This window comes from Sceloporus occidentalis, unplaced genomic scaffold (genome assembly GCF_023333645.1).
Source record: "Sceloporus occidentalis isolate IW3139 unplaced genomic scaffold, rSceOcc1.0.p SCAF_2, whole genome shotgun sequence".
Taxonomy (NCBI): Eukaryota; Metazoa; Chordata; class Lepidosauria; order Squamata; family Phrynosomatidae; genus Sceloporus; species Sceloporus occidentalis.
The window spans coordinates 124,906,291-124,927,248 of NW_028316982.1; the positions used below are offsets into that span (position 1 = coordinate 124,906,291).

The window sequence follows — 20,958 nt, forward strand, 5'->3', positions numbered from 1 at the left end:
CAGCTTCTGGAGCAACAAAAAACAGGCTTTGTCCAGCTTCATCTATATGACATCTCTTTAGATATACTAGCATGTATTTGCATATCTCTTCATTTCACATCATGAACTCTTCCCCATTTGTATAAATGTTTGTCTAATGAGGCAGCATTCACAAACTGGTTAGCCATAAGGCTGCCACAAAACTTTATTTTTCTTTTCAGATTGAAACAGTCCATCACATCTCTTTCAAACCTATTTTAGAAGAATGGCATTTCTCTCTGGAATAACTCAGTGAAGAAGCATTCACTAAGAACTGAGCCATACTGGCCTGTCAATGTGATCTGTGTGTGTGTGTGTGTGTGTGTGAAAATGGGGGGAAATAACTGCCTACACTTTGTTTTCCAGGTTGCTCTAAATGAAGAAATAGAGAACTTGGGGAAATCCTTCAGGGACAACAGCTTGGAAGACACCCTTAGCTTTGGAGATACAAAAAATAATCTAGCAAACAAATCTAGCTTGGTGTCTGAAGAAGAATTCCAAAGGTTTCTACTTTTATTTTATGCTATTAATTATCAAAGGCCCCATACAGACTGCCAAAATAAAGCTGCTTCGGGTCACTTTGGAGATATGTTGTTTAAATTATGCATGTGTCCTAAGAGTCCAGAAGCTGCGCCAAAGCTGTGCTCCAGTCCTTAGGATTGGATCGTGGCTTTGGTGAGGCTTCCGTACTCTTAGGACATATGCATCATTTAAACAGCATACCTCCAAAGTGACCCAAAGCAGCTTAATTTTGGTCTGTCTGTATGGGGCCAAAGCTATATCAAAATACAGATATATATCTCCCAAATAACGTTGGTGTGTTACAGACCACCCAAAACAGGCGGTCTGCCGCCGCCACCATTTGCAGCGCAGAGGAGCCCCAGCGTCCAAACCGTGCGGGTCCTCCGCACTGCAAAAAGAAGATGCAAAATGGCACTTCTTGTTGCGGAGCGCTTATGACATCGCGAGGCGCCAATGGCATACTCGCAGCGTCATTTGCCCCGCGCAACGTGTGGAATGGGTGCCGCCATTTTGTGCACGCTCCACGCATATTAGAGTTCTAACCCTAGTATGCGTGGAGCGCGTACTATAGGCCCGTGCAGAATGGGCCTTTATTTCATAAAATTTATTTCCTGCCATATAATTTTAAATTGGACAGAGTCCTGCTGAAAAAGAAAAGTCTTTCATATGTGTCTTATAGTTCCAGTTCACATGGCTTTGATTGAAGGCTTTTCTTTCCCAGCTGGTCTTTATGTCTTGAAGCTCCTGTTTTTAAGGCCCCATTCACATTCACCTATTTGCGCTGGATGGAACTGGGCAGAATCGGGTCCCCCCCTCCTGAATCTGTCCGGAAGCAAGTGCCCACTATATATTTACCTTAATCGGGGTTATTTACCCCTGAATGCCCTTGCAGCTCTTTGCGGAGAGTTCACATTTGCGATACCGGTTCAAAAGAAGGCTCCTTTACTGTCAATCAAATTCTCTTCCACTTCCGTCAAAGGTGACATTTCCTAAAGCAATTGGCCAATGGAATGGGTGCTTTCCCCCCTCCTTTTTTAAAAAAAACTGGCAGCAGAGTGGCATATTCTGTCAAATTTAAAAATGTGTGTGTGTGTGTGTGTGTGTGTGTATGTGGTGTTGTTGTATGTAGCAAAAGCATTCACTCTTGTATCAATTTGCCAAATTGAAAGGGAAACATTTGCAACATTTGCATTGTAGTGTTCGCATATTAAAAATAATAATTTTAAAAAGCCTCTTAAGGTGCCATTCCAGGAGCAAGAGGAAATGAAAGGGAAATGTAGCACAAGCATTCGAATTGTAGCATTCGAATATTACAAATAATAATAATAAAAATAATAATAAAAAGCCCCCTGCAAAGTGAGGCTGCCATTCCAGGAGCAACAGAAAATGGAAGGGAAATGTAGCACAAGCACACACACATTCTATCTATATGTATCACCCAAAAATCATTCACATAGTCTGTCAAAAATAATAAAATAAAATAAAAAGAGAGAGAAAGCTGCCTGCATGAGCGGAGGTTTATTCCGTTCTCTGTTCTCCCTCTGACCTACCCTGAACTTGACCCTTTCTCTGGCTCCTTCCTTCTCCTCCTCCTGCTCCCCCATTACCCCCGATTCTGCCCTTGGCACCCCCAGCTCCATCCTCCTCCTCCTGCTGCTTTGTCTCCCGATTCTGCGCTTGGCACTCCCGGCTCCATCCTCCTCCTCCTCCTGCTCCGTCTCCCAGTTCTGCCTTTGGCACCCCTGGCTCCATCCTTCTCCTCCTCCTGCTCCCTCATGACTCTGATTCTGCCCTTGGCACCCCCAGCTCCATCTGTCACCCCAATTCTCTTGGCACCCTTCCTCTAGCTCCTTCCTTCTCCTCCTCTTCCTCTGTCACCCCGATGAAGGGGAGGCATGTTTGACCCTCTGCCCTCCCTCTGACCTAAATCCCTCCCCTGAACTTGACCCAATCATGATTGGGGACAATTTCATATTTGCCAGACCTGTTTTTTCCCCCCAAAAGATACAGCTTAAAGTCCGCTTTCAAAAGACTCATGCCAAGGGGCATTTGCCCCTGAATGGGTGTGGAAGCCTCAGATTCAATAGTGAAAGGATCGGGGCCAGTATGAACTTCCCGTGGTTAATCTGGGTTCTGATCTGGGAGAAAAGGTAGTCTGAATGGCTCCTAAATGTTATGCATTTTTATTTGACAGGAGACAGTTAGGAATTTGTAAGACTCACATTTTTCCACAGCTACCCTGAAACAAAAAGATAATGGGGGGTGCACATGAGAGGGACAGATCAGAAAGTTCCTAAAGAAAGATGGCTGTAAGGGGACTTGATCAGTTCAAGGGGGACTATTGGGAGGGAGAAAATTTGAAAGGAAGAAGTAAGAGGAAGAGGATTTGAGAAAGATGATTTGAGGCGGGCTGAGCAAAGAAGAAGGGAGAGGGCTTGAAAGGAATAAAAAGGGAGACAATCTAGCCAAGTATCAAGCTGCAGAAAGTAACAGGAGACAAACAACTCCTGAGCAGCAGGAGTAGTGGGGGGGGGGGGGGAGAGACACTGGTGGAAGATCTGATTTTACAGAGACAATAGCAGTGGCAACATAGCTAACGTATGTTAGTACTGTGCATTGGGCAACAAAGATAAACCACTGCATGAACTACTGTGGCTATAATACTAATACTACTACTAACAATAATAATAATAGGATTTATTTATATGCCGCCCAATCACTGGGAATCCAGGCAGCTTACAACAGAAGGGATAATACAAGGCAATAACAATTAACATGAATTAAAAAACAAATGTAACATAGCAATGCATTAAACAATTACAATAAAATAAGATAGCAATTAACAATAGCAATAAATAACAAAAAATACATAGCAATTATAGCAACAAAAATACATAGTAATTATAGCAACAATAAAATTAACAAAGCAAAATACATAACAATTAACAGAGCAAAACAAGTAAAAAGAAATTATATAATAATAGCAAATACAACTCTAATGGAATGCAATACAATAATACAATACAATGTAACTCTAATACAATATAACACAATACACATAATTTCCCCTCCCCCTTCAAATATACAACAAAAACTCCAAATATAACAATGACAAAATAAACCATTAAAACCATTAATCAAACTATCAAAGCAATCAACCTCCAGCTGAGTCCGCCATTGCCTTTTGAGGCTCTGGGATGATGGTGGGATTATCTTTGTTCAGGAAAGCCTGTAGCTGGCACACCAGTCTAAACTGGCACGAAGCATTCCAAATCAGGGAATCGAACTCTGATCTCTAGAGTCATGGACCAGCAGTCACACCACTACACTGTGCTGGCTCTTTCCTGAGAAATCTCAAGAAGACATTTTTCACTGATGCAGGACAGCAAAAGCATAAAATACACAAATGAAAGAGTAACTCGTTAGAATGCAAAGGGATCTTATAGCACCTTTGAGACTGAGAAAAAGATGTTGGTAGCACATAGATTAAGACTAGTTTATCAAATACAAGATGAAGTAGACTTAGGTCCAAAACATACTGCAGAAATAATCCATGCTGAGACCATTTTAACTGTCCTGTCCTAGGGAATTCTGGGAACTGTAGTTTGATGAGAGGTTTAGCCTTTGTCAGAGAGCTCTAGTGCCACAACAAACTACAATTCCCTACCACTGAGCCAGGGCAGTTAAAGCTGTCTTAAACTGGATTATTTCTGAACTGTGTTTTGGACCAAAGTCTACAAAAGTTTATGGTACCAACTTCTTTCTCTTAGTTATGACTGAAACACCTTGACCAAAATAAGTGGCTTCCGGCTGCTTTGGGGTGTGGCATTTAGATGATGCACACCTCCAAAGTGGCCAGAAGCCATGCTGAGGCTGTACTCCATTCCAAAGGACCAGATCAAAAAGGTGCTATTTTAATTTGGATCCTGTGGTGCGTGACTTGGGATCACAGGTGGTAGCCCACTTTGGGAGTGGGCCATGTGGTTGCCGCAGTCCTGGCCTGATTGCCAGAGGTCACTCCTTCCTGACCATTTGCTTTGTCTCATAGTCTTAAAGGTGCTACAAGATCCCTTTCCATACTGGACCCATTCTGATCCAGATCAACATGGCTGTGTCTTTGAATCCGTTAGTTAATATTCATTGAAGAAATCAGACTTTGAATATAAGTACCAGGATGTGAAACCATATATTGGTATGATGCTTAGGTTTTGGCACAGAACACTTTATGTGGCACATGCAGTCTGGATATCAGAACTGACAACTCAGAAGCAAAATTCAGAAGGTGGATTCCAGTTGCGTATGTTTTCATGTGTCTACTTTGTTGGACTGTTTGTTTAAAATTAAAATGCAATATTAACAAATTAAATAACTAACAATTAGTTACCCCTGTCAAGACACACTATTCTGCCACTTGATGAAGTCACCTCTCTCTTTGTAATTGTAGGGCCAGCCCTGTCCATGTGGATCACCTTATATGTGTGCATTAGCCCAATGGAAATTGATCAAATTCACTCAAAATGTAATGTTTTAGTAATTACTAGTCCAAATCTAGAAATTACTATGATAATCTCTATCTAGACTAGCTTGTATAGAGTGTATACCAAACTATAAATCAATGTAGACTACTGCTTTTACCAGACCCACATTAAAGGTATATAGAAGCAGAGAAGCTGACCCAGGGAATTTCCTTGCCAGCTGCAAATGTCATAACTTGAAGGAGTGTTTCTAAGATTTTTCTTGCATTCTTCCACAGACTCTTACAGCGGGTACTGCAGTTGGAGCATTCCATTGCCAACATCATATCCAAGACTGAAGCCTTGGTTGTGAAACTGGAGGGCATAGAGAGAAGCAAAGTAAGGAACAATGACCCAGGGGAGAAGCTATTTGATGCTAGATGGTAAAAGGGGGGTCACCTGCTGTAACTGCATTCTGTGCTACTGTTCTTACACAAAGGAGGAGTTTGAATTTGATAACCTCCAAGATCCATTCTAAATCTCTGATTCTCTAAGGGCCCATTCAGACTGACCTTTTTGCACTGGAAGGAACTAGGAAGCTTCGGTTTCTCCCTCCCCGAACCCCTCTGGAAGCAAGTGCTGACTACCAATCAGGGTATTTTAACCCTGAATACCCTCTTGGAGAAACTGGGTTAAAGTTGCTGTCAATCAAATTTAGTTCCATGATCGTCATAGGTGACGTTCTCTGCACTCATTGGCCCATCGGAAGTGTGCTTCCCCCCTCCTTTTTAAAAAAAATCCCAGGCACCAGTATTGCGCAGATGCTGTCAAATTAAAAACCTCCTCTGTGTGTGTGTGGTGTGTGTGTGTGTGAGTGTGTGTGTGTTGTGGGTATTTGGGTCAGTGCAGGTTATGATCTTCCCTTGGCCCAGTTTTCAACCCCAAAATGCAAGCTAATGCCATCTCTGCATCCTGCATCCTCCCTCCTTGCCACCCCAGAATGCCTCATGCACATGTTGTAGTAATAATAATAATAATAATAATAATAATAATAATAAATCACCTCGGAATGCCAGAAAAGGAAGCCATGCATCCATTGCTTTCCCTAGGCTACCCCTGAATTCCTTAGCGACAATAGCAAAAGCATTCTGTATCAATTTGCCAAATTGGAAAGAGAAGCGTTGTAACATTCGCATTGTAGCATTCGCATAGAAAAAAAGGCTTTTGCAAAGTGCCTTGCTGTTGGAAGCAAGGAAATGAAAGGAAAATTGAACAAGCAGCTAGCCACATTCTATCTAAATATATATCTACCTGAAGCAAAAACCATGCGCATAGACTGCCAAAAATAATTTTAAAAAATAAATTTTTAAAAAGGGAAAGCTGCCTGGTATGAGAGGGAGGCTTGCTCCGTCCTGTGGCCTCCCTCTGACTTGCCCTGAATTGAACCTTCATCCTGCTTATGTTCTCTCTATATATCTATCTACCTATTGCAAAAAACATGCACAATTTTTGTCAAAAATAATTTTTAAAAATGAAAAATAAAAAAGGGAAAGCTGCCTGGTGTGAGAGGGAGGCTTGCTCCGTCCTGTGGACTTCCTCTGACCTGCCCTGAACTGACCCTTCGTTCTGCTCCTTCTTTCTCCTCCTCCTGCTCCGTTATAGAATGCCCTCCATGGCCCCCTTCTTCCCCCGGCTCCTTCTTCCTCCGTCACTTTCTCCAGTTCCCCCCCCTCTGCCCTCCTTCTGACTGCCCTTTGCATCCCATGTCAGTCACCCCGATTCCCCTTTTGTGCCTCCTGTCACCCTTTGCCTCCTGTCACCCTGATTCCCCTTTTTTCCATCCTGCCTCCAGCTCCTTCCTCCTTTGCCCCGATGCAGGGGAGGGAATGCCCTGCCTACTGCCCTCCCTCCGACCTAAATTCCTCCCATGAACTTGCCCCGATCATGATCAGGGGCAAGTTCATATTCTCAGAACCCGTTTTTTTCTTCAAAAGAGATGGCTTTTCCCCCCAATTCCAAATGACATGCGCCAAGGGGCATTTGCCACGAAATGGTTGTGCATGCCTCGCATTCGATTGTGAGAGATTTGGGGGCAATATGAACTTCACATGCAAAGATTGATTCCTGATCCGGGGTAAATGGTAGCCTGAATGGCCTCTAAGCAGACTTTTTCATAGCCAAAGCAAAGTAGCTGGCCTTAGGACTAGACTGCAGTGATTTGTGGTAATAATAATAATTATTATAATAATAGAGTTTATTTGTATTTCCTGCCTCTCCAAAGATCGTAACCCCCATAAACCATGGATATCAAACAGCAAAAGGAGAGAAGCAAAGACTTCACTTCTGAATAATTTTTTTTCACACATTCAACAGTCATACCCTACAATTGTCCCAGTTCAGCAAGAGCAGTCCTGATTGATACTCAGTCATCACAGTATTTCAACTGCTTTTAAAATATCCCTGTTTCTTTCTCCACGTCCCACTTTCCCCTATTGTCCTCAGCTTATTTCAGTTGCTGCTGTCTGAGGGATTATTCAGACAGTAAAAATAATCTAGGGGGTCATTCACACATCATTTTTTGCAGCGGAACAAAGTGTATAACCTCACTCATGCATTCCAGGTTTGTTATTCACACTGTAGAATGGAATCAATCTGCATCACTTTGTGTTCGGAGCAAGAGCTGGCAGCTAAGGCAGGGTAAGGGGTCCCTCGTTGCTGGGCCTGTGCTCAGCCTCTGCAGTCTGGGGGGGGGGGGGGGCTGAAGATGTCGCTTTCCTCCTGGGAAGCCGCTGAGAGCCAGACCGTAACAACAGGTGTGCAGGGAAAGAGGAATAGCAAAAGCGCTTCCTCATAAAACCAGCCAGGATGAGCTTTGTCCCCCCACCCAAGGAGTTGACAATGTGAATGTATTCAAAATGCATTCAAGGTATGCTGAGTTTAATCTGAGTCTGTTCACATCATTATTCACACTGCCGATGATGCAATTTAAAAAAAAAACTTGGGAAAAGACCCAGTATCGATTATCCTGGGTAGCCCCACCCCCAAAAAACTTAACCACATGCATTCGGGGTGCATATGAACAACAGTGGAGATTATCAGATGGGGAGGAAAAGTAAAAGGCATACTCCTGACATAATCACACAATTGCGCTGAATATTTTTCAGACACATCATGTTCATCCAGGACTTATTACAAGAAGATCGAGGAATGCTTTCAGCAACAAACCATTCACAGGAAAGTCCCAGGAATGGTTTGTTGTTGTAGCATTCCTGGATGTTCATGGGATAAGTCCTGGATGAGTGTGATATTGTCTGAAAATCTTAAGCGCAATTGCATGATTATGCTGGGAGTATGCCTTTTACTCCCAGCTTTTCCCCCTGTCTGATCATCTCCAGTGATTCGACCTGAATTATTTTCACTGTGTGATTATTTTCACCGTGTGAATAAAACTCAGGTAGAATCTGGGTTGGATCTTTGTTGTTCACGTGCATTTCAAATGCATTTGATTAAGTTGGGGCGGGGGGGCTGCCAAAAAAACCATTTAACATGAGATAATCAATCTCGGGCATTTTTTCTGAGTTTTTCTAAATATTTTGCATCTTCAGCTGTGTGAATAACTGATGCAAATAGCCCCAGGAAGAATCAGGATAAAACTCTGAATTCCTTGAATGTGCTTCGAATGTATCTGCATCATCAACTCCACCTTTATTTGCATGTTGGGACACGTGAGCAACCAAACTTGCAGAGATGCACATAGGTGCAGTTCCATAGTGTGAACAACAAAACTGTGTGAGTGTGATCATGATTTTATCGCATCACTGTGCTTAAAAAAAAGTTCTGAATAATCCCTGAGTTCAAAGAGCAAAAGTAGCTGGCACTCAATTAATTCAGCTGGGGGGAAGGCAGAGAATGGTGCAGAATTTTGGCCTTCCCAGTAGGCTCATGCAAAAGAAAACTGCTACAGCCTCTACTAGCTTGTGTGTTCTTCCACATTAATGATTTTACCATCTTGATCATCCCCTGATGTTGCTTGGCCACATCTATCCTGGATTTCATCTGTGAAACGCTGGAGAGAATGCACAGTTGATCTGTGGAGTTTAGTCTTTAAATGGAGTAGTGACTAATTAGCATGCATCAATTCAAACAAGGGAGGAAAGCCATCTGGGCTCTGATCCAGGGAAAACTAGCACCTGCTTTGATGGAAAGTACCTGAAAACTAGAAATGTTTGAAAGCTGTAGGGAATTGAAATGAAACTGAAATGGCACTGAAATGCTATTGAGAAGAGGGCCGTTCAGTCAGGCACCGAATGTTATACTGGGCTTGTTCTGCATAGGCGGAAAGTATGTGCACAGCATGTACAAGGGTTAGAAAGGGGCATCCTTTCCGGACGCCCCTAACCCTAGTACGCAATGAGCGCCCACAAAATGGCGGCGCCCATTCTACATGGGTGCCACCATTTTGACGTAGCGGACACTCAGCGTCCGCACGTCTCGGCGCCATTATGACTCTGCAAGTGCGCCATTGGTGCCTTGCGGCATCATAAGGGTGCTGCAAGAAGCTGCATTTTTCAGCTTCTTTTTGTTGTGCAGAGGAGTCGCACGGTTTGGCCGCTGGGGCTCTTCCGCACAGCAAATGACGGCGCCGGCACACCACCCTTTTTGGGCAGTCTGTAAAGCGCCCTGAGCTCAGTATTGTGTTTCCAACAAAGGCCTGATCCAGATGCTTTTGAAAGCACTCGATACTCCCTCTCCATTTACTGGTGGCGCAGTGGTTAAATGCCTGTACTGCAGCCATTCACTCAAAACCACAAGGTTGCGAGTTCAAGACCAGCAAAAGGGCCCAAGCTCGACTCAGGCTTGCATCCTTCCGAGGTCGCTAAAATGAGTACCCAGACTGTTGGGGGCAAATTAGCTTACTTGCTAATTAGCTTACTTGCTGTTCACCGCTATGATCTTTGGAATAGCGGTATATAAATAAAACAAATTATTAAAAAATTATTATTACTGTGTAACTTACAATTTTAGGTATTAAGAATTGTCTGAGCACCAGATGTGGGAGGGGGAGGGGGAGAGGGAGGGGGAGGCCATCTCCAAACACTATTCCAAGCACAATTCTTTCTTAAAACAAGACACACTGCACATAGCTATCTTGTACTCAGTGAAGATTATCTTTTTCCCTGGTTGCAACCCATACAACCCACAAAAGTGGAATAACCTGAAGAAGGGAGAGCCTTGGATAGTAGCAGGTGGGAGGTTTCATGTTTCCCATTTATTACTGTTTCTAAAGAACAGCATAGGAAAACATGCTAGTCCCTTCTCCCATTTTCTTTTTTAAGGTTCTGAATGAATCTCACTCTCCCCTTGTCTGCAGGATGAACATGTCAATAACAAAAGTCAGGTCCCTCAGAAAATTGGAGGAGTCATCAAGAAAGAAGGTGGAGTGGAGGCAGCCTCTCGACAGGAGAACATCCAAATGAATTCTTTGGGTACCAGCAGTGCTATTTACCCCAACCTGTCCAAGACAGAGCTGATAGGCTCTCAGTTGCCCACAAATGTACAGCTACAACCTAATCTGAACATCTAAAATATTCTGCAAACTCCCAGTACTGATTACCATCCCTGCTATCTCACTATGGTTAGGCTAATAGGACATTAACTGTAGTTCTAAATCATAGGAATTGCTTGTCTTTCATCATCAAAAGCAGCTACAGATACTGATTTTTCTGCTGAACGCATACACAGAGAGAGAGAGAGAGAGAGAGAGAGAGACTAATTTTTGAGGACATGTCACTTTAAAAAAATGGAGCAAAAAAAAGGAAGAATGTTTAGTAGTAAAAGGGTACAGAGGGATGTAATGAACCCACACTCTTCCTAAATTTTGATTCTCATCTAGATTGTGTCAGCCCTCTGTCTACTTTTTGCAATGAATGAGACCTAGCCAGTCTCGTGGGTTTAAAAATCTTGATGTCGTGACAAATTTGAACCCCAAAAGAAAAAGGCAAATACCACAACCAAATTTACTCATTTGGCTATATGGGATCCTCTTGATAGAACAGGACAAATAAAGCCTTTAGGATTTGGGAGTGTTTTCAGTCTTGAAAACCAGTTTTACAGCTGGCTTCTGTATGTTTCAAACTGACCCCAGACCAGAAGCCTCAAGGTATAGAATTAGCACTTTACACAAAATGCATATATGTGTGGGCCTAAATTCAGTGTACGAAAAGCATGTCAATACTGTATATTACAACATATTAAGTGGACTGGAATGGAAGCTGTAAAAGTATCTGTCACAGACACTTCAAGAGACAGACCAAGGGACTGTTTGTAATAGACAAAAGAAACATACATGTAAGCCTGCATTTGAGGCAGGCAAGAGTTTCTCACCACATGTACACAAGTAAAAAAATAGGTACCTCGTTATATGTTATGTATTTTGTTACGTGTACATATAGTGGCAATCTGCTGCCCTACATGGAAGCTCAATATGCTTTCTTGTCTATTTTATATATTCTCCTTTTCTAGTCCTTGAAGCAGAAAAAGAAATTGTTTCACAGTGCACACAATACATTTTTTTGTTATGGGCCTTCAAACCAACTCCAATGTAAAGTGATCACAGGACTGTCTTGGCAAGATTTATTCAGAGGAGATTTGTCATTGCCTTCCTCAAAGGTGACTTTCCCATGGCCATCCAGTGGGCTTCCATGGGTGAGCGGGGATTCATATCATGTTCTCCCAGAGTCATACTCCAACACTCAAACTACTTCACCGTGCCAGCTCTGCCTCAGAATATCTGCCAGTCTATTATATTCATATAATGTAAGAACAGAATTGATTTTTTTATTTTGTTCAAGAATACAGACTCGTACTTTCTGAAGCTGTTTTACCTTCATACTGGGGATGATATATTTGGTCTTTGCACTCAGTAACTTAAAATTAGATTGGATTGCCTCCAAGTGATGTTCAACATCTTTATGCCCAGTTACTCCTACCAAGTTGATCACACAGACACCTGAGTTCCTATCACTTAACTTGCCCCTGAAGTCTTTAAGCTGCACCTTGTGTTTATAATTTGGGTTTCCTAAATTGTCTACAACACTGGACCAATGAATGTGTTCTATTGTGCATTCAAGTTTGTACAGTATATACATTACTGATTTCCTCATAAAATCCACAACTGAATGACACACAAACAGAAATATTAATGGTAACAAAAGATTCATTGAAAACAGGCTGTTTCAAAACATCAAAGATGTAAGATGGTTCTTTATGTATTTGTGTATGAACATTTTGTTTGTTCTTTAAACATTCCTTGAATTTTACCCTCACCTTAACTGCCCCCTTCTCCATCTCACCTATTTCTACCTGCCCCCATCCCTATATTTCATCTCTACCTGCTTCCATCTTTGTTTCTGTTGTTGCCTTTCTTACTTATGTCAACCCTAAAGTGACCCTGCCATGGGCTTTCTTGCCCCCTCTTCTTTATCTAATAGTTAAACAGCCCAGTCTCTATTTTTATGTTCTCCTACCTTAGCCCACTTTCACAGTATCACTTTCTGCTAGCCCTCAAAGCTATGGCAGGAGTGGGAACAGTCTTTAAATCAAAAAGCTTCAAGTGCATCATCCATGTTTATCTCATGGTAGATTAAGAACAGCATGGGTTGTAGGACATGTTGTGTACCTTCACGTCATTTCCAACTTTTGGCATCCCTAAGGTGAACCTATCATGGGTTTTCTTCACAAGTTGTTCAGAGGGGGGTTGCCTTTGCCTTCTTCGGAGCCTGAGAGAGAGTGACTTGCCTAAGGTTTCCATGGCCAAGCTGGGAATCAAATCCTGTCCTCCAGTGTCATAGTCCTATGCTCAAACCACACTAGCTCTCCAATAGGACTTACTATATCAAAAAGAATATTTCCTGCAGGCCTTGCAGTCTTATATATCTCATTGAGTAAAAATACCTAAGATGTACAGTAATTTACAGGATGTAGGTAAAACAACTGATATGTGCATTTGCTTCAGAAAGCACAATTCTGCATGCTTGCCCCCTTAAACCAACCAATGACAATGCATTTGTAATGCAAGAGAAGCTTTTCTTCTTTTATAATACTAGACATGTAGTCATCAACCCATGCTAAATTGTGGGAAATCCAATGGAGATAAAATGAAGGTCTTTTTTGTTTCCCAGTGGAGTCCAAAGTCAAATCCGAAGCTACGCACAGAAGCCTTTGCACCTGAGGGCTGGATTAGCCCCTGTTGGAATCCTAACATAAGATCTGTTCTCTGTTTGGGTATTTTGTTTGTGCATGCCCTTGGTCCTGCATAACGAGAAAGACAGGATATAAATAAAATAAATAAATGCCACTACCATCTTAAAGCACCTTGATAAGTTCTGTACATATGTTGTCTGTACTAATTCAATACAAGTCAATAGAGTAACATCTTGAAGTTAAGATGGCATGCACATGGACCAACAAGGTTGGTGAACAGTTCAGAAGTGATAATCTGCCATGCCCTTCTATCCCTGCAGTGGTTGATCTCATGTGATGTTTAATTGTCTCTAGTCCAATGCAGCAGTGATGTTAGGAGCTGTTTCTTCTGTGACTGTTGCTACACAGTGTGACCATCTGTTGTCTGTATTCCTGTAAGAATATTGTAACTCTAATTACAAGGCATAATGTAACTTGAAAGGACTAAAGTATTTTTCAATGAATAATGTGTGCATGGCCCTAGTAGTTTTTCTTCCTAACCTGAGCAAACAAACAAGGTTTTGTTTTACTAAAGAAAACATAATGCTAATCAAATAAATAATCTGAATGAGATGCAAGGAGACTGATTTAACTACTACATCCTATATTTGGAAGTCATAAAAACACTCTCCTGTAGTTGTGATACTTCACCTGGCAAGTGTAACATTTGTACAGTGATCCAAAAATGCATTCCCACTGTCCTAACAACACCATAGATCAAAACAGATGTGGAGAAGCTGCATATATATGAGCTGATGCAAAGGAGGAAATACTTTTTTGAAATATTGTTCATATCACATCAAATCCTGTGCTGGATGGGAAGTGGCTTTTCAGTAGCCTCCATATGAGTACTATAAGATTATGAGGTTACTAGACACTGCTCCCACCACTAGATGTCGCTAGTAAACATCATGCCTCCATCATTTTAAATTTGGCATATTTTACTCTTCATCAGGCCAACACAACTTTGCATGGGCTGTTCTTAACACAAGTTTTAACTATAATCTACCTCTTAGGTTTTCAAAAGGACAGAGCATGCTTTCATCTAGTTTTTGATTGGGACAAAATATTTGTGAGGGATGGACTTTTGTAAAAAAGCTGCCCTTGTAATCTTATTTTTCATATGCAGTCCATATGCAGTCTGAAAGCTGAGCCAAACCCATGCTCCAGTCCTTTGCATGGCTTCCGGACTCTTAGGATGCATGCATCATTTAAACAGCATGCCTCCAACGTGACCCGAAGCAGCTTTATTTTGGCCTGTCTGTATGGGGCCATAGTATGAGAAAAAGATGGAAGAACAGAAAACAAGGGAGGGTTACAATTGGAGGATAAGACCACATTAAGTAGCTCATAACATTCATTGAACAAGGCAGGGTGATGCTGTTGATAAAAACCTTTGTGCAACATAACCACCCCCCCCAAGACTTCATATATAGCATATCATTTTCAGGTTAGAGTCAGATAGAGGCCTGGCTGATAGCTCTCCCTGCCCTTGGCTACTCCATGCCCTTTCATAAAGTGGAGGCTTTTCACTGTTTATGGATAACGGCAGCAAGAGTGGCTGTTGAAGCCCTTTACAAATGTACCACAGATTTTGAAGGCTCCAGCTGGCTTAAAATGTGAGAAAACTTTAAAGCAGAAAGATCTCAAGTCCTGAGCCCAGTCCACTATAAATATCATCACTCCATCATATTGAGATGATAATAAAGAATCAGATAGCAGTTACAAAAAATATGATTAGGATTTAGGATCCATTTTCATATTACATTCAGCCCTCCACATTCACAGAGGTTAAAGGCACAGGACCCCTATGAAAATGGAAAAACTGTGAATATTTCTAAGTCTCAAAACAAGCATGCTACAGAGTCCTATTAACAGCACCAGCCCATCACTCCATTTCTCACCAACATGCCCTTTCCAGCTCATAGATCTCCTCACCATTCCAGTTTACCACCTCTCAATTTCTCCTGTCCTTCCAAAAGAACTGGCCACATTTTAAATCCCTTCCCAGCTGGTATATTTACTCACCCCACACCTGCTTGTCTCAATCCTTCACCTCTCAATTTCCCATCCTTCCAGAAGAGCTAGCCAGGTTTGAAACCTCTTTAAAGCATCCAAAGGTCTGTTTTCTGTTTGGGTATTTTGTTTGTGAATGCCTTTGGTTCTGCATAATGAGAAAGACAGGATATAAATAAAATAAATAAATGCCACTACCAGTTTAAAGCACCTTGATGAGTTCTGTAAATATGTTGAACATCCATGGATTTCGATATCCACAGGAGGTCCAGGAACCAAAGGGTCTACTGTATTATAAAACGGTTGAATGTATTATAAAAGCCCTGTCAAGAAAAACTCAGACATTTTCAATTTCTTCCTAACTGGATGAGTTGTCTCTCAAATAGCACACAAAATGCCCGTGCCTTTCCTGCTATGCACTAAATGCATACAGCAGAAGCTTCACAAAGAAGAAAGTACCGTATACTGATTTTTCCTCCCCATTTGAAGGGGACAGGAGCATATATGGTGATCTGTGAGAAAGTTGTATGGGGCCATAAATTCCTTGAAAAGGCATTTTGTATTTAACCAATTATTCAATAAATCTTTTCAGTTTAAAGAGGTGCTTTTCAAATAATAATATCAGATAACTCAGTGAATAAAAGGCTATTAGGGCTTCTGTATCTCTAATAACTGCAAAGGAAAGTAGTTTAAGAAGTGAGTAACCACTTTCCACATAATACATGCATTTCCACCCTCCTCAGATTTAGCCTGGTGCCCCCCTTCCTTCTAAACATTCTATAAATGGTTAAAGAATGTTTGCCAGCAGCACATCCTTTCTCCAGCTTGCAACAGGAAAGAACAACAACAGCTTTTTCCTCAGGAAGGAAGGGATGACGGGGGCAGCTCCCAGGCTGACACACAAATACACACACACACACATATATATATATATATCAAACTAAGTGGGTTTGTTACCTTTAAAAATGTTTACTCCCTGATCTTAAAGGATACAACAGAACACTGCTCAACATGAGGTTATATATTTGAAGCATAGATGCAGTATTCCCCCTACCTCCCTCTAGATATACTGGAAAAATAATCATGCCATATTTCCGTCAACCCTGCACTTTTCATTTTAAAACGTTCCTCACTCCCTAATTCTAATTCTTCATTATCATTTTGGAGATTCTTCTACCAGTTCCTCTCTGTGGACATAGAAGGCCTGCCAAATCGCATTACCTTGACCATATAGCCTTCCTCAGGCATTCACATGCTGCATTTCATAAATGCACAAGGTTCCTCCCTCACATACTGGTTTATCACCCCACATATACATATAGAGGCTGCCAGTCTGAAGTTCCTTTTATCTGTGAAGGTTTTCATATATATCCTTGTCACAAGCCCAAAGCAGCGGGTCTATAAGGGTGAAGTCAGAATGCTAGAATACCAATTGTGTGTATGGAAGTAAAGGTAGTCCCTTGATATGAATGTCTAGTTGTGTCCAAGTGTAAGGGGCGGTGCTCATCTCTGTTACTAAGTCGAAGAGCCAGCATTGTCCGAGGAAAACTCCAGTGGTCATGTGGCCAGCATGACTGCACCAAACACCGTTACCTTCCCACCAAAGTGGTACCTATTTATCTACTTGCATTTGCAAGCTTTCGAACTGCTAGGTTGGCAGAAGCTGGGACTAGTGACAGGAGCTCACCCCATCATGTGGCACTTGGGCCTCAAACTGCCAACCTTCCGATCTTCCAATCTTCAGAATTGTGTGTAAGGAACATGAGAGTTATTCCAGTCATTACTGCTGCCACCGTACCTTCCTGCACTATACTGATTGCCCTCTTCTCCCCTCTCCTTTATCTCACTTCACACTGTAATTCTTTGGCCCTTAGGCTTCATGCCACCTCACCATACCTCTCACATTCTCTTTTCTCCCCTTCCTTTCTCCTCCTCAGCACTACCTACCTAGCTAATTTGCCTTCCTCTGAGACTGAGAGAGTGTGACTTGCCCAAGGTTACTCAGGGGGTTTCCATGGCAGAACAAAGATTCCAACCCTGGTTTCCCAGTGTCCTAGTCCAAAGCTCAAACCACACCACCACACTCTCCTGCCTAATTTATATGGATATTATGTCACTCTTTCCTCACCAGCATTTCTTTTATCTTTAATTACAGTTCTGACAGAGTCCTAATGTGTGTGTGTGTTGTGTGCCTTTAAGCTGTTTCAAACTTATGGTGATCCTAAGGCAAACCTATCATGGGATCTTCTTGGCAAGATTTGGTCAGAGGTTTGCCATTGCCTTCCGCTGAAGCTGAGAGAGTGTGACTTGCCCAAGGTCACCCAGTGGGTTTCCATGGCCAAGCGAGTATTTGAACCCTGTTCTTGAGTGGCATTCCAACACTCAAAGCACTACTCCATGCTGGTTCATAACATAAGCTGTACAGGAACATAAGTATAGAAACATAAACTATTGTAATACCAAAATGAGCTATAATATGTAATATAAACTATTATAACTCCCAGGTAATTGAATATACAAGGTTATTAAAAAATACTAAGCTAAAATTCTAAAAACAATAGAAAACAAGTTTTTAATTCAGATTTAAAACAAGGAAGGTAGGAGCAATCTGCAAGTATTCAGGGAGGCAATTCCATGACTATGGAGCACTGAGTGAAAAAGAACAAAATTTTCAATCAGCAGGTAACCCTAATTTTCCTTCTCCTGGCCAGCTTCCCCTCTTTTGTTTTTCCCTCTTAGGCAAAGGGAAGCTCCCAAGTAGCCTAAGAGTAGCAACCTATATGGGATCTTGTAGCAGTGTTGAAACTGTGGGAAAGGAGTTGTAGCAGAAGCTTTTGTAGACTTCATCTACTTCCTCAGATGCAAGTCAACTAAAGTTTATGCTACAACCTCTTTCACACAATTATTCTCAAAGGTGCTACAAGATCTCTTGTATCTGATATTCCAGACTAAAAAAATGACTATGGTTGTCACACAGGAGCTCTGTGAGACTAAAGCTACATACCTCACAAAATTACAAACGCCAGATTTCCACAGCATCAAGCTATGGCAGTTAAAGCAGTGTCAAACTGCATTATTTCTGCAATGCAAATTAGACTAATGTCTCTGAATTCTAGCTGCTTGAAAGAGAACTTGGCAAACGTGGTTCCCCCTCCCCTTCTTTTCACTTTTATGGAGGGAAAAGGGGAGGGAGGAGCTCTCAAACAGCTGAGAGTAACAGGGACTCCCTCCTACTCTAGCAAGCATATGCAGGGGTAGCCTATACAGCAAAGTACAACAGCATCCAAAAGCCATAAAACGGTAATAACAGTGGTGCTGGCTAGACAGGCCCAATGGGGTGCCGTCATGACATGTGAGGGGCGGTGCTTTCAGACGCCCCTCACCCCTCGCACGTGACAAGGGCGTCAAAATGGTGGTGCCCTGTACATATGGGCACCGCCATTTTGACGTGACGGACGCCTAGTGTCTGCACATCTTGGCACCCTTGTGATGCCGCAAGTGCACCTTTGGCGCCTTGTGGCGTCACAACCACACCTAAGAACCTGCTTTTTGCGGGTTCATTTTGCTGCGCGAGGGTTTGTCCGCTGCAGCTCCCTCGCGCAGCAAACCAGGGTGGCAGGAGACTGCACTTTTTGGGCAGTCTGTATCCCGCCAGTGATACCTATCCTATGAAAATACCAGCCACAGATACAGGAAAAACGTCAAGAATAAATTCTTCCAGAACATGGCCACATAGCCCAAAACACCCACAAAAAACTATAGTGATGTGTTTATTTATCTTTATTTATTTATTTACCTTTATTAAATAAATCCTATTATTATTATTATTATTATTATTATTATTATTATTTATTGGCCAACCAAAATATACAAAATAGATGGTGCAAGGTTTTGAAGCTCCACTGGCTCCTTCATCAAGCAAAGGTGTTCAAAATCAAACAGGAAGAAGGTATCACTTTGCTGTTCTGATGCCGCATCAAACTACAGTTCCCAGAATTCCAAGCACTGAACCAGGGTAGTTAAAGTGGTGCCAAATGGGATTATTTCTGCAGGACGGATGCAGTTTAGAAACAGAAACTTCTGAACTGAATTTTATTTACAAATTCCAATCTGTTAACAGAGGATGGCAAAACACTAACAGGGGACAGAGAAAAGGCAGAATTACTCAACACCTTTTTTGCTTCAGTCTTCTCAGAAAAGGCAAAGGGTGCTCAACCTGAAGATAATGGAGCAGAGGACAGAAAAGAGGAATTTCAGTACAGAATAAGTAAAGAGATAGTACAGGAATACCTGGTTAATCTAAATGAATTCAAATCTCTAGGACCAGATGAACTACATTCAAGAGTATTAAAAGAACTGGCAAATGTAATATCGGAGCCATTGTCAATAATCTTTGAAAATTCCTGGAGAACAGGAGAAGTCCCAGCAGACTGGAGGAGGGAAAACGTTGTCCCCATCTTCAAAAAGTGTGAGTGAATAACTTAAAGAGATACAGACGTAGAGAGAAGGGTTGGGTAACAGCCCTCTTCTGCTGCCTAGATGTCTTTTGAAAGGTTATGTGTGAAGAAAATGAGGAAATCTGCCTAACAATTATTGTCCAGTTAGTCTGACATCTATACCGGAAAGATTGTGGAGAAGATCATTAAACAGAGAGTCTGTGAACATCTAGAAAGCAATGCCATAGTCACAAAAAGTCAACATGGGTTTCAGAGAAAGAAGTCATGCCAGACAAATCTAATCTCTTTCTTTGATAAAATTACTAGCTTGGTAGATGAAGGGAATGCTGTGGATATAGTATATCTTGATTTCAGTAAGGCTTTTGACAAGGTTTCCCATGACATTCTTGCAAACAAGCTTGTAAAATGTGGTCTAGTCAAGGTAACTGTTACATGGATTTGTAATTGGTTGACCGGCCGAACCCAAAGGGTGCTCAACAATGGCTCTTTTTCATTCTGGAGAGAAGTGACCAGTGGAGTCCCACAGGGCTCTGTCCTGGGCCCAGTACTGTTCAATATCTTTATCAATGACTTGGAGGAAAAAATTGGGGGAATACTTATCAAATTTGCAGATGACACCAAATTAGGAGGAATAGCTAATACTCCAGAGGACAGGATCAAAATTCAAAATAATCTGAATAGACTAGAAAGCTGGACCAAAGCTAACAAAATGAAATTCAACACGGAGAAATATAAGGTACTGCACTTAGGGTGAAAAAATGAAATGCACAGATATAGGATGAAGGACACCTTGCTGAAGGAGACTACGTGTGAAAGGGATCTAGGAGTCCAAGTAGACCACAAGCTGAACATGAGTTAACAGTGCGATGCGGCAGCTAACAAGGCCAATGCAATTTTAGGCTGCATCAATAGAAGTATAGTGTCTAGATCAAGGGACGTAACAGTGCCACTCTATTCTGCTCTGGTCAGGTCCCACCTGGAATACTGTGTCCAGATCTGGGCACCACAGTTCAAAAAGGATGTTGAGAAACTGAAGCGTGTCCAAAGGAAGGCGACTAAAATGGTGAAGGGTCTGGAAAGCATGCCCTATGAGGAACACCTTAGGGAGCCGGGGATGTTTAGCCTGGAGAAAAGAAGGTTAAGAGGTGATGTGATAGCCCTGTTTAATAACTCCTGACAGTAAGGGCTGTCCGACAGTGGAACAAAGTCCCTCGGAGTGTAGTGGAGTCTCCTTCTTTGGAGGTCTTAAA

The 20,958-nt window shown here is 42.0% G+C and overlaps 1 protein-coding gene across 1 annotated transcript in view; it reads left to right on the plus strand.

The window, feature by feature from the left end:
* PKD2L1 (polycystin 2 like 1, transient receptor potential cation channel) overlaps positions 1–10,663 on the plus strand; it is a 65,487-nt gene extending 54,824 nt beyond the window's left edge. The window contains exons 13-15 of the mRNA XM_089507940.1: positions 385–521; positions 5,294–5,393; positions 10,366–10,663. Coding sequence (XP_089364066.1) covers positions 385–521; positions 5,294–5,393; positions 10,366–10,578 — 450 coding nt within the window. The 3' untranslated portion in view covers positions 10,579–10,663. The remainder of the gene's footprint in view (positions 1–384; positions 522–5,293; positions 5,394–10,365) is intronic.
* Positions 10,664–20,958: the final 10,295 nt, after the last annotated feature.